This window comes from Oryctolagus cuniculus, chromosome 17, assembly GCF_964237555.1.
Source record: "Oryctolagus cuniculus chromosome 17, mOryCun1.1, whole genome shotgun sequence".
In the NCBI taxonomy this organism is placed as follows: Eukaryota; Metazoa; Chordata; class Mammalia; order Lagomorpha; family Leporidae; genus Oryctolagus; species Oryctolagus cuniculus.
This window is the reverse complement of record NC_091448.1, coordinates 50,964,519-50,978,927: the sequence shown is the minus strand read 5'-3', so window position 1 is coordinate 50,978,927 and position 14,409 is coordinate 50,964,519. Positions and strand designations below refer to the sequence as shown.

General features: G+C 43.4%; 1 protein-coding gene across 3 annotated transcripts in view; it reads left to right on the top strand.

Moving 5' to 3' along the window:
* Positions 1 to 14,409, top strand: part of RABEP1 (rabaptin, RAB GTPase binding effector protein 1) — a 103,866-nt gene that overhangs the window by 70,089 nt on the left and 19,368 nt on the right. For all 3 annotated transcript variants that reach the window (XM_051825323.2, XM_051825324.2, XM_051825322.2), the window contains 4 exons: positions 5,019 to 5,486; positions 6,707 to 6,811; positions 7,346 to 7,462; positions 13,775 to 13,873. In XM_051825323.2, the coding sequence (XP_051681283.1) occupies positions 5,019 to 5,486; positions 6,707 to 6,811; positions 7,346 to 7,462; positions 13,775 to 13,873 (789 nt within the window). The remainder of the gene's footprint in view (positions 1 to 5,018; positions 5,487 to 6,706; positions 6,812 to 7,345; positions 7,463 to 13,774; positions 13,874 to 14,409) is intronic.

Here is a 14,409-nt window from a genome sequence, read left to right as displayed (position 1 = left end):
TGTGCCACAACGCTGGCCCAGATTCATTTTCTCCCATTAGCTACTTAATTAAATACACATTTCTTACTCATACAGGTGAGGCCCTTCAGAATCTGGATTCAGTTTTAACCACATTGATTGTTGTCTTGTGCTACTCTTTCCACCTTACAAGATGGTTCCTTCATCTGGAATGCTTATCTCCCTCTGCCTTTCTGAAATCCTTCAAAACTCATGCTGATAATCTCCTCAGAGAAAGAACTACTACTTTTAACTACCTTTATGGAAAAACTGGTGTCCAAGGGCGTTGCCAGTTGAGTGTGTCTTCTGGCCTTGTTCCCTCAGTTTAGCCAGATCTTTCTGCTTACTGGCCACGTAGACTTGCCTCGTTTGTACTGTTTCTGCTATTTAGAATTCTGTACTCTCCCAGCTTGGTGAATGAATTTCACTTAAGTTGAATAAAGGTCTTTTCTTTCAAAGGGATCGTTTTTCTGTTTAGTTTGCAGATTTATTCTTAGCCATGGATAATCTACTTCCTGGTGACTTCTATTTCTGGTCATGGATTGGCATTTTAAAAAGCTTTTTTATGGACGAGCATTTGCCTTAGTGGTTAAGCTGCCAGTTGAGACTCAATCCCATTTTGGAGTGCCTGGGTTCTGGTCCCGGCACCACTTCTGATCCAGCTTCTTGCTAATGTATACCCTTAGAGGCAGGCAGTGGCTCAAGTACTTGGGTCCCTGCTACGCACATAGGAGACTTGGATTGGGTTGGTTTTCTGCCTTCTGGCATTAGCCTGGTTCAACTCTGGTTGGTGTGGACATTTGGGGAGTAAATTAGTAGATGGAAGGTCCCTCTCTCCCTCTCTTCCTCTGTCTGCCTTTCAAATCAGAAGAAAATAAATAGAAAATTTTAAACTGTTAAAAAAAACTCTAGTAGATGCTGAAAAGTGTGATGTACTTGTTTTTGTACATTCTTTGTTTTTGACCTCACTGGGAAACACTTGACCTGATTCTGTGCTTTTTTTTTTTTTTTTTTTTTTTTTTTTTTTTTTTTTTTTTGGTAATAGATTCCCAGGAGAATGTCTCAATTTTTGGTACAGTCAATGTTACATATTTTTTGTATCACTCAGTCATCTACCCAGGAATGTTTCAAAAGCGGGAAAACAGGGAAGGGAAATTCATTGTGATTTACACTGAAGTATTTTTCTTATTCTTGATTTTGTCTTAACAGATCCATCTAACATATTTGTGTGGTATTATTTTTCAACATTGAAATACTCTTTAGACTTTCAAATCTTGTATTTTGCAGTTTGAATGTTGATTTGGAAAGTACAGAAAAAAGTCTTGTAGAATAAAAATGACTGGTAGATTATCTTGCCACCTGGAAAGAACCATTACTAACATTTTGGGATGCATTTATCTTCTTCATTTTTCTGTTTTCTTTCCCAAAAATAACATAGATGTTTTTCTGTTTACACTTTTTAAACATAGTCCCATTATAACTACATAATTTTTATGTAAATCCTCTCCCTCCCACTCCAGTTATACTCTAAAGTTTTGGCACATCATTACATGTTTCTCCCTAAATAATATTTACTGACAGAATTTTGGTGTGTACGTGTACCATGGTTGCTTTGAAATTCTTACTGATCTGTGCTGGGCTTTGATTTATCAAGGTGACAGAGTGATGCTGACAAGGGGAAGCCGGTGCTTTTGGAAGAAAAGTTTAGGTTACTGTTCCCCTAGGAACGTAGGGACAGCACACCCTGCAAGGCCACACAGAGAAGCACCAGGGCTGGTCAGGAGGCAGAAGCAGGGGTGAGAGGAAAACGTGGGCCAAAGCACTGTTGAGATTTCTCTGGGAAGTGCAAGAGGGAAAGGACATAGTTTGGGATTGTTTGAGTCGTCCCAGCAGATCTGGTGACATAAGAATTGTTTCTAGCTGTGTAGCCCCTCCTGCCTCAGGTTGGTTGAGGGAAGGGGAGATAGTGGCTTGGTGTGTGTGAGAGACATCTTCACCAGCAGGTGTTGTTATCTCTGACATTAGCTAGCCCGGAGAGACCGAGTCTCCTCAGTCTGCAAGGACCACACCAGGTCAACATCATGTGATAATGAAAACCATGACTGACATGCTGATACAGTCAAGTTCTTCTCTTCACTATAAACGTTTTCATTGTCATGCCATAATGCTATACTATATGTAACTTCCTTGTTCAAAAATCATCATGACTGTATCTGATTATTTTCTTAGTTACAGTTGTTAGGAAAGGATCTGCTAAATTCAAGCATGTAAAAGGTATTTGGACGTTTTCTTGAGTCATGTTTCAGAAACACAAGAGCAGTTCACACTTCTCCCAGAGTGTATGTTTCTTATACTATTGCCAGTGTGGTATTAAGTTGTTTGAAAAACGTCCTTTGCAACTTTTCTGTCCCTATTCACTTCCCTCTTTGGTGTCATCGCAGAACCCTATGTGATAGTAATAGGTGTTAAGTTCCTTTGTAGGCTAATGGAATGGGTTCTTATTCCAAGTTTGATTAAAGTGCTTATTTGGGACTTTAGCCATATATACTAGATCTGTGTTCTTAGACATGTGAACTTCAAATGAGTAAAAATAGGAATCAACATAAAAGTCAAGTTTAAAAAAGTTTATTTTTAAGAGAGAGAGTTTCCATCTACTAATTCACTCCCAAAATGTCCACAATGGTTGGGACTGGGCCCAGGAAGTTGACATCCAGGTCCTCCATGTGGTTATCAAGAATCTAATTACTTAGCTGTCACCTGTTACCTCTCATGGTCTGCATTAGCAGGAAACTGGAATCAGGAGCCAGAGCCAGATGTTGAGCTCTGGAACTCCAATACGAGTCATGGATATCTTAATCAGTAGGTTGAAAGCCAGCCTCATGTCAACTTTGTATTATATTTAAATAACATATACATTAAATGTGGTACACTGAGCGAAAGATGACAAAAGCAAAAAAAAATCACGTATTAGGAATTATTTTTTAAAACACAAAAAAAAACAATTATATTCCACAGTCTCCTTTAAAAAAAAAAAGATTTATTTATTTGAAAGGCAAAGAGAGAGGTCTTCCATCCACTGGTTCACTCCCCAGATGGCCGCAACGGCTGGAGCTGTGCCAATCCAAAGGAGCCTCTTCCAGTTGGGCGCAGAGGCCCAAGGACGTGGGCCCTCTTGTACTGCTTTCCAAGGCCATAACAAAGAGCTGAATGGGAAGTGGAGCAGCCGGGACTCGAACCAGAGGCCATTTGGGATACCATCACTGCAGGCGGCGGCTTTACCTGCTGTGCCACAGCACTGGCCCCAACTCTCCTGTTTTTTGTAAAAGAAAGGTCAATTAACAAAAAGTAGAAAGGATATTAACATATAAGGGTAATCCTTTACATTGGATTAATTTAGTTTAAGAAAAACTTAAAAATCGTAGAACTTTCCTTGTTTTTCTTTCCTAACTGTGCAACTGTATTATGTAATGACACTGGTCTGCTTATTTTCCTTTGGAAATATGTTTTTTTTTTTTTGACAGGCAGAGTGGACAGTGAGAGAGACAGAGAGAAAGGTCTTCCTTTTTGCCGTTGGTTCACCCTCCAATGGCCGCCGCAGCCGGCGCGCTGCGCTGATCTGAAGGCAGGAGCCAGGTACTTATCCTGGTCTCCCATGGGGTGCAGGGCCCAAGCACTTGGGCCATCCTCCACTGCACTCCCGGGCCACAGCAGAGAGCTGGCCTGGAAGAGGGGCAACCAGGACAGAATCCGGTGCCCTGACCGGGACTAGAACCTGGTGTGCCGGCGCCGCAAGGCGGAGGATTAGCCTATTGAGCCACGGCGCCGGCCTGGAAATATGTTGTAGCACATTTGCTGTAGAAATTGAGATGGGGTAGATTTTGGCCTAGTGGTCAAGATGCTGGTTAACAGGCTGACAGTATGGTGCAGTGGGTTAAGATGCCTTGGAGTGCTGATTCTGAGTTCTGACTGCTCTGCTTCTGAGAGGGAGAGAAACTGTTCTTGCATTCACTGGCACATTCCCCAAATGGCTGCAGCAGCCTGGTCTGGTCCATTCTAAAGTCAGGGGCCCAGAACTCCAACTGGATCTTTCATGTGAATGGCAAGGGACCAGGTACTTGGGCCATGAACTGCTGCCTTCACGGGCGTGTTAGCAGGGAGACTGATTAGAAGCACCGCAGACGGGACTCAGACTGACACTCCGATGTGGGATGCTGGTGTCGCAGGTTGTTGCTTAACCTGTGCCACAACACCAGCCCCCTCCTCTGTCTGATGTGAAAACATTGTTACACCCCAAAGTAGACCCCCAAACCCACAGAAGATGTACTCTCCATTCCCTCCCAACCCCAGTCAGATCTGCTTTATCCTGTGTGGATCTGCCTGTTTGGGACATTGGTACAAGTGAAATCACTCAGTATGGGACTTTTTACCTCTTGCTTCTTTTGTTTAGTGGACCACTTTTAATGTATTGAGTACATCTTTCTTGAAACTTGGTTTCTAGAATACCACGTTCTCATTTTCCTTGCGGTACTACTGACTACTCCTTTCTCGGCCTGTCCCGTGAATGTTGATGTATCTCAGTGCTCTGCCTTAGCCGTTGTCATGATATAATGGTTTCTCCCAAGCCTCTGTGCCCATCTATTATGTAGATATTTCCACTTGGGTAAATAACAGACACACTTGACATTACTGAGTTCCCCAACTCCTTGAGTCTGGGTAAATTTCTCTCCCTGAGCTCCCAGAGGATTCATCATTTTATTTCAGACAGTTTTCTAAGTGCCTGCTTACTTTTTTTTTTTTTTTTCGTGGAACTCTGTGCATCTTGGGGGTCAGAGATTGTGTCTTGCTCACGTTTGGGTCCTGAGGGCTTAGATTGGTACCCAGCATATAGAAGACACTCAATAAATGTTTGTTCAATGATTAAATGAAGGTAACACATTCACTATTGCGTGTTAACATGTGCTTAATATATTATGGTATGCAGAGAATTGTCTAAGTTGGCAATATGTGTTTTCACATTTCAGGAGCATTTAGACAGCACCCATGGTTCAGTCCATTCCTTAGATGCAGACCTGTTGTTACCATCTGGAGACCCATTCAGTAAGTCGGACAATGACATGTTTAAAGATGGACTCAGGAGAGCGCAGTCTACGGACAGCCTGGGAACCTCAGGCTCTTTGCAATCCAAAGCTTTAGGCTATAACTACAAAGCAAAGTCTGCTGGAAACCTGGACGAGTCGGATTTTGGACCACTGGTAGGAGCAGATTCTGTGTCTGAGAACTTTGATACTGTATCCCTTGGGTCACTACAGATGCCTAGTGGGTTTATGTTAACCAAAGATCAGGAGAGAGCAATCAAGGCGATGACACCAGAACAAGAAGAGACGGCATCCCTCCTCTCCAGCGTTACCCAGGGCATGGAGAATGCCTACATGTCCCCCAGTGGTTATCGCTTGGTCAGCGAGACGGAGTGGAACCTCCTGCAGAAAGAGGTATGGGGCCTCTGTGATGCTTTTCCTTTTGCTCACTCTGCGGGACACTGAGTAGCTCTGGGATTTGTTGCTCATTCAGAGATAGTCTTGAAATTGATGCAAGTACGTATTGCCAGCAAGTGAGTGTTAACGCCCATCATCTGCCCCTGGTCATAGCCTGCTTTGGCTAATCCGGGTGACTGTGACAGAGAGGGGTGCTAACCTGCTAATAGCATTGAGTGAGAGCGTCTCTGCCTAAAGTCACACCCCTGAAGTTGGAACAACCTGCCTGACTAGCATCGCTGAGTTTCAGTAGCCTGAATTTGGTTTGCAGTTTTCTAAAATCTTATTTTAAATCTACAGTGCAAATCTTTGTCGGCAGGCAATGTGGAGAGGGGGTGGAAGACATGGGAGAGAAAAAAAGGCAGCCTTAATGAGGTTAATTTTCCTCCTGGGAGTATTTGCAAAGCCAGAGCGTTGGGAGATGAGAGTTTAGCTGTGCACTTGCATAATTCTTTGTAGTTTACAAAGCCCTTTCACACACCTTCTCTCTTTGAGTTTTCTGATCATCACGAGGCAAACAGGATATGATTGTCCCCAGTGTAGATGAGAAAAAGTGTTCCTGAACAGTTATATGATCTGCCCAAGTGTTTCCCTTGACCCTGTAGCAAATCCTGGGTTAGAATCCAGGTTTTTTGATTTCTAGTGCTTTCCTCTACTCAGGGCTGCTTCTCTTTAAAGAACCAAATTGGTAATTAACTGGAACAGCTCATTAAACCTGAAAGGAACTGTTCTCCTTGGTCTCATGCAAAGCATACATGAGAAAGCGCTACCTAACACTGTCACACCCGCTTGTAGTTGGAGCTGGTGAAAGGGGAGAGTGGCACTGTTTTCCCCTCCCTGTTGAGTGAGTAGTACTGACTTCAGCTGTGGGTGCCACAGAGGGGGTCACCTTTGCTTTCTCTGTGTTCTCCTCAGATGTGTTTTGTGGTCCTTAGCTTCTTGGCAGTGCGTTGTGTCCCTTGTTCCACTGTCATGCATGCACTGGAGATTATGACTTTTTAGATCCAAACTTCCACTGTAACTTCTTCCCTAAATCCTTGGAGAACTTGTTTACTCCATGTGACATTTTGAGCAACATCAGTAAGACTGCCTATGCATCCCTCTAGCATATGTCCCTCTATGTGTGATCCAGAATGGTTTTGTTTTGCCTGATAAGAGGTGATTTTGATGCCCTTCAGGTACATAATGCTGGAAATAAACTTGGTAGACGTTGCGATATGTGTTCCAATTATGAAAAACAGTTACAAGGACTCCAAATCCAGGAGGCTGAAACGAGAGAGCAGGTGAGCTTCACTTTATGAAAGGCGCACGCGCAGAGTCACGAAAGCCGGTGATGTGTTCTGGGAAGTCCCAGCAGGTGAGGTGGCCGGTGTGTTACAGACAGGACAGAAAGCTGTCGAGGAAGACTGTGATGAGGTCTTTGAGGGGGAGGCAGTGACTGAAGGGGCTTAAATTTTACCCAGAGGGCTTTGGGAGGCAGTTAGTGCCTTTAGGTAGGGGAAATGTGTGACGTGACTTCTGTAGGAGTTAGGGTGTTAGTATGGCTTGCGGGTCTGAGGCAGAGGACAGAGTTGAGGGAGGGAGGCCAGTGCTGCAGACCAGAGGAGAAGCAGACATTTTGAAGTGAGATCATAGATGTAAAAAATGATTTGTCAGCTATATAGTACAGAACAGGTGGTTGTCTCTTGAGGTCTTTTTATGATATTTCTCAGCAAGACAAAGATAAACCATTTTTAAAAAATATGGAGTTAAGCTTTTAAAAATTTTTATAAAGAATTCTGGTTCTTTGTCCTAAATTGACATTTAAAATAATACAGGTGAAAAAGCTGCAGGTGATGCTAAGACAGGCTAATGACCAGTTGGAGAAGACAATGAAGGATAAACAGGAGCTGGAAGACTTCATAAAGCAGAGCACAGAGGACTCCAGTCATCAGGTAAACAAGGGTTTCTAGTGTGGCCCAAGGCAGATGACTGGCGTATCGCAATGAAAACAAATTTGAAGAATGTGGTCATGTTTCTGTTGCCCTGAAGATTTGTCAAGTTTTGTCTTACGGTTTTGTGTGGGTGTGTGGTGTGTGGTGCCTGTTTGTTTGTTTGATTTTTTGTGGTGCCTATTTTACAGATTTTTTATGAAATATTTTTGAAATAGTTGATGGATGTATATTGGAAGCCTCTGCTTCTCCTTTCCCCTTTTATTTATTTTTTTAAGATTTTATTTATTTATTTGACAGGCAGAGTTACAGACAGTGAGAGAGAGAGAGAGACAGAGAGAAACTTCTTCCTTCCATTGGTTCACTGCCCAGATGGCTGCTACGGCCAGTGCTGCGCCTATCCAAAGCCAGGAGCCAGGAGCTTTTTCCTGGTCTCCCATGTGGGTGCAGGGTCCTAAACACTTGGACCATCCTCTACTGCTATCCCAGGCCATAGCAGAGAGCTGGACTGGAAGAGGAGCAACCAGGACTAGAACCTGGCACCCATATGGGATGTCGGCACCACAGGCAGAGGATTAACCCAGTGTGCCACAGTGCCGGCCCTCTCCCCTTTTATTTTTATTAGATTTTTCTGCTGCACAAGAAACCTGCTAACTAGAAAGATACTAATTCTTCTCTTTTTAACTTCTTAAAAGTATAGTATACAAAGGAAAAAAAGTCCTAACATAAATAGATGTACCAAACGTACAGGAACTACATCTGTGCAAGCACTGTCTAGACTATGCAACAGAACATTAGCCAGTACTTTCCCCCTCTACTTATAGCTCCTCCCAGGTAACTACTGCCTCAACTCCATTATATGTAGCTGTTTTTTAATTAAAAAAAAAAAAAAAAGCTAAGCAACCCATATTATTTGTCTGCATTTACCGGTGTGATCCACACAGTGGTTCGTCTTGTTGTCGTGCACTGGTGCTGTTGTCTGGGTAGACCAGCGTCTCTGTCTTGTTATGGATGAGCATCGTCGTCATTTCTGGTTTGGGGATGTTGTGCATGATGCTGCTTTGGGACTTCAGTATGGGGCTGAGTGGGTGTGTTTCTGCTTTGAACACAGGGATACTTCAAATAGTTCAAGGAAAATAGAGTTAAAAGATAGGTTTATTTTGGTGCGAAATGATTTTGAAATCCACACAAAGATTTTCCATAGTATGTGTCTGCCGTGTTGAAGATTTATTTTCATTCTGTTTTCCACACACTTTTTGAAGTGTCCTCATACGTCTCGGAGTGGAATGACTGAGTCAGAGTGCTCAGAGTGGCGTTCAGCATGAGCACGTCATGATGCCAGACCGTTTTCCACAGTGGTTGTAACAGTTTACGCTCCCAGAGCAATGTACGACCATTCCTGTGGGTCCCTGGTCTTGAAAAGCTTCGTTTTAGGCCGGCGCCGCGGCTCACTAGGCTAATCCTCCGCCTTGCGGCGCCGGCACACCGGGTTCTAGTCCCGGTCGGGGCGCCGGATTCTGTCCCGGTTGCCCCTCTTCCAGGCCAGCCCTCTGCTGTGGCCAGGGAGTGCAGTGGAGGATGGCCCAGGTGCTTGGGCCCTGCACCCCATGGGAGACCAGGAGAAGCACCTGGCTCCTGGCTCCTGCCATCGGATCAGCGCGGTGCGCCGGTCGCAGCGCGCCGGCCGCGGCGGCCATTGGAGGGTGAACCAACGGCAAAGGAAGACCTTTCTCTCTGTCTCTCTCTCTCACTGTCCACTCTGCCTGTCAAAAAAAAAAAAAAAAAAAAAAAGAAAAGAAAAGCTTCGTTTTATAATTGTTACTTGAATTATTGTCTTTTTGGTGGGTGTGTAATGAAGAGTGTTTCATTATGGCTTGGTTTGAATTTCTCTCATGACCATTGAAGTTATTTTGCAGTTTTCATGTATATTGGCCATTCAGTGTGTGTGTAAGAGAGAGAGTGTATGTGTGTGAGTGTGTATGTGTATGTGAGTGTGTATGTGAGAGAGATGCCCACTGAAGTCTTGCACTGATTTTTCTACAGGATTGTCTGTTTCGTTTTACTTTTTAGTGGTTTTTGTTCTTGATTTGCTAGTTCTTCAAAATGCCGGGTGACAGGCATTGCAAATGTTTTCTACTCAGTAGCTTTAATTTTTACTTATAATGTCTTGATGAACAGAAGTTCCTAATTTTAATATGGTCACATTTATTGATCTTAAGTGATTTTTGTCCCCTTTTTTTTTAAGATTTTTTTTCCTACCCTGGAGTTATAAAAATATTTTCATATATGTTGTAGAAACTTCATTATTTGTAGTTGTTCATAACTCTATCTAGAAATCCATCTAGAACTGATGTGTACAGACATCTTAGATTATGTGATGTAGGTAATAATTTTGTTTCTTTCATAAGCTCTCCAAGGTCCTCTTTGTCATCTGTCGCATGGATATAATATGCGTGTGGACTAGTTTCAGGGACAGATTTAGTTGATCTATTTTTCTATTTTGGTATCAAATTCTACACAGTGGTTTATAATACAACTTTCATTTGATTCTTTTTTATGTTTTTATTTCTCTGCTAAGAGCTATCCTTTCGTTTGTTGCAAAAGCGTTCGCTAGGTAAGTACTAACAGCTACTTGGAAATCCTTGATAATTCCAACCTCGATCATCATGGAGTTGGCAGCTGTCGATTTTCCTTGCTCTTGAGAATTGGTCTACGTCAGGTACTTTCATACTGCTCCCTGGGAATGGGGAATATTTTATTGTGAGACTCTGAGTTCTGTTAAAATCCTCTGGAGGAAGTTGAGCAGGCAGACAGCCTGATCAAGGTCACTTTCCAGGTTGTAGTGTGCCTTCTGTGAGCGGTAATTCTAGTTCCACTTTAAAAGCCTTTGCTATGCTGCTTTGTGTGTGGCCCCATGTACACAGCTCAGGTGTGAGTATGGGAATGAGGCTGGTTCATATATGGAATTAGGGGATCTTTTTTCTAGCTGTCTCCTTGCTTAGATCACCTTCAGGCCGTTTGGCCACCCTGTTCCTGGCCCTGTGGCCAGAAAGATTGGTCTGCTGTGCTGCTGCAACTGTGAAAGTGGCACAGCTGTGGCAAACTAGAAAACATCTGTATGGATCCTGCTGGTCATGATTCCCCGCCCTGGTCTGGCTGCTGCTTTTATTTTTCAGTCCTCGGGTAGATGCTTTTTCTGTGTTTTGTCCAGAGTTTTTGGCTCGATGGGAAAGAAAAGCCTTAGTGGACATACACTGTCTCGGATAGCACCGGAGGTCTTGGTTCTCATATTTTTTTATTATTTGACAGATAGACAGTGAGAGAGACAGAGAAAGGTCTTCCTTCCATTGCTTCACCCCCCCCAAATGGCTGCCATGGCTGGCGCTGCACCGATTCGAAGCCAGGAGCCAGATGCTTCTTCCTGGTCTCCCACGCAGGTGCAGGGTCCAAGCACTTGGGCCATCCTCCACTGCCCTCCAGAGAGCTGGACTGAAAGAGGAGCAACCGGGACAGAATCCAGCGCCCATATGGGATGCTGGCGTCACAGGTGGAGGATTAACCAAGTGAGCCACGATGCCGGCCCTAGACGTAATCTTTTTATTTGTTTCATTTTTAAAGATTTATTTCTGAAAGGGAGGACAATGGAATGGGAGAGGGCGTGGAGATGTCAGTCAGTTGATCTTCTATCTGCTGCTACACTATTGCAAAGACTGGACCAGGCCAAACCAGGAGCCAGGAACCACATTCTGGTCTGCACATGGGTGCAGGGGCCCAAGTGCTTGGGCCATCATCGTCTGCTTTACCAAGTGCATTAGTAGGAAGATGGATTGGAGGCAGAGCAGCCGTGGCACCAGCTGACTCTCTGATATGGGCTGCTGTCATTGTAAGTGGCAGCTTAACCCTCTGTGCCACATGCTTTGTGTTTTTATTCAAGAAGGATACTTTTGCCAGGTATGGAATTCTCAGAACTTATGTTATTTTCTTTCAGCACATTGAAGTTTATTATTCCATTGCTTCTGGCTTCCATGTTTCTGATGAGAAGTCAGCTATCAGTCTTGTTGTTGCTCCTTTGAAGGTAAAGCGCTGTTTTTCCCCTGGCTATGTTGAAGATGTTCTTTGTCTTCTGCTATAGCAGTGTTACTAGGCTAGACCTAGGTGTATTTTTCTTCATGTTTTTCCTGTGTGGAGTGATCAGAGGGTTTCCTTGGATCTCTGAATTTGGTGTCTTAAATCATAATTGGAAATCCTTAGCTGTTTATGTCTCTTTTAAAAACTTTTTATTGAGATATACACAGCATAAAGTGCATAGTTATCAAGTGTTCAATTTGTAGCATGGGAAAAATGCTGCCAGGGTAGTCACTCTAAGACTCTTTCTAATTCACTCTTACCTTTTCCCAGTCAGTAAATATCCCATCAACCTGTGAAGGCCACCAGTATTTTGACTTGTCTTTTAAAGATTTACTTAGTCATGTATTTGAAAGGCAGAGAGAGAGAGAGGGAGAGAATCTTCCATCTGCTGATTTCATTCCCCAACTGGCTGCAACAGCCCTGGCGAGGCCAGGCTGAAGCAAGGAGCCTGGAACTCTGCCTGGGTCCCCCCACGGGTGGCAGGGACTCAGGTACTTGAGCCTCATCTGCTGCTTCCCAAGTGCATTAGCAGGGAGCTGGCTCAGAAGCCGGAATAGCCGGGACGTGAGCCGTCACTCAAGTATGGAACACGGTGTCCCAAGCAGTGACTTAGCTTGCTGTGCCACAATGCTGGCCCCACTGTTCTGACTTTTAACACTTTGCTTTAGTATTACTTATTCTTGAACTTGATGTCGACCCTGTGTAAACTTTGTATGAGCTTCATATAAATGGCATCATATATGTATATATAAACAAATGTCTGTATATTTGTGTGTGTCTGAGGTTCAACCATATTGCTCTGTGTATCAGTAACTTTTAATGCTTGTGAGTAGTCTGACTAGACCGTGATTTATCCGTGTTACAGCTGAGGGCTACTGAGGCTGTTCCTAGAGTTTGTCTACTTCAGGTTTTCTGTGAGCATTCTTCTGCATGTCTGTTGTAGACATGTGGACTCATTTCTCTCAAGCATATCTAGGCGTGAAATAAGACCGTCATTCCTTTGGCCGTTATTTCTTCAACTATGCACATTAGAACTTCTCATTGCATTAAAATGTCTTTTAACTTTTCTGTGTTTTGTCTTTTTGTCTTTATTTTCTTTAAGTCTGTGTTCTAGTTCACAAATTTTCTCTCCAAATGTAACTTATCTGTTAGCCTGTCAAATTTTTTAATTTTTAAAAAAGATTTATTTATTTATTTATAAGTTAGAAATACAGAGAAACAGAGAAACAGAGAAAGAGAGATCTTCCACCCACTGGTTTATTCCCCAAATGGTTACAACAGCCTGGAGCTTCTTCCAGGCTTCACATGTGGGTTCAGGGGCCCAAACACTTAGGCCATCCTCTGCTGCTTCCCCAAGTGCATGAGCAGGGAGCTGGATCCGACACGGAGTGGCCGGGACTCAGATCGATGCCCACGTGGGATGTGAGCCCTGCAGGCAGCAGCTTAACCACAGTGTCAGCCCCTGTCTGTTGACTCTTTAATTTAGGTAATTGCTATTTCTAGCTTACCGTTTCTACTTGGTTATTCTTCATTGTTTCGAGCTCTCTGACAATTGTAAGTTTTGTCTTGTAAATCCTTGACTAGTATGTGAGCATTAGAAGTAGAATTCTGACAATAATTTTAAGATGTCTAAAAACTTATATCCCTATCTGTTGTTTTTATGTGTTGAGTTACAATTTGCAGATAAATTCCTTCTTGAGAAGATTAATAGTTAAATGGAGCTTAGAGTTCAGAAATGCTAATTATGTGTATATTACTCTGTGTGTGTGTGTGTGTGTGTGTGCTCTTAAGTAAACCATTTTAGGAGACAGCAACTAGTTCAGAAAAATTCATTTATCCTTTAAATGTGTGCTTTTGTGTATGTGGACAGGGTTTCAGATTTCTGTTGTCTTTTTTTAGCTGCTATATAAAGAGTATCTGGGTTGTGTGGGTTCGGGTGCGTCTGGAGGCCCACATGGTGCTGTTTGTGTGTGGTGGGCAGTGCGTGTCTCAGGGCTTTGGCGCTGCCTCGTGTTGCTCCAAAAGGCTGAGGGTTTGCACTCTACACTGTAGAAAGAGTGATGAGTAGCTGCCGTGAATGGATTAAATGCCGGTTCTTGACACTGAAAGATCAGGAGATGGAAGAGTTAGTTTGAGAATAACTTGTTTCCTAACTGTGTATTTTCTGTGTGTGCTTTTTCTGAAAAGATCTCTGCACTTGTCCTGAGAGCCCAAGCATCTGAGATCTTACTTGAAGAGTTGCAACAGGGCTTTTCCCAGGCAAAGAGGGATGTTCAGGACCAGATGGTAAGTTACATTTTGAATAGACATTGCCTGTGCTTTGTATTCCTTTTTGTTCTGTGGTGAAATCATCATTGTTAGGACTCCATTGCGCTCTCTTCATTGCTCTTCATGCTCTCTTGTTATGTTGTCCAGTGTCTACAGAATGTTAGTAACAGACACCTGCACAGGGCTGGTCTTGCAACCCAGCCCACATCCTGCCTCTGATCCAGTTTCCTGCCAGTGTGCCTGTGAAAGCAACAGAAGGCGGCCCAAGTGCGTGGTCCCCTACTGCCTGGGTGGGGAACTCGGGTGGAGTTCCTGGATCCTGGTTTTGGCCTGCCCAGCTCTGACCGTTGCATCCATTTGAGGAGTGAACCAGGGGATGGAAAATCTCTCCCTGTCTCTTTCTCCCTGCCACTCTGCCTTTCAAATAAATAAATCTTGACAAACAACAAATTACCTCCTAACCAAAACATAAAATTCTCTCGTTTAAACTTATTTTTCTGATTAGGGAAACTGAACGATAAAGCAGGACCAACATTTAGTTTTCAGTTGAAAAT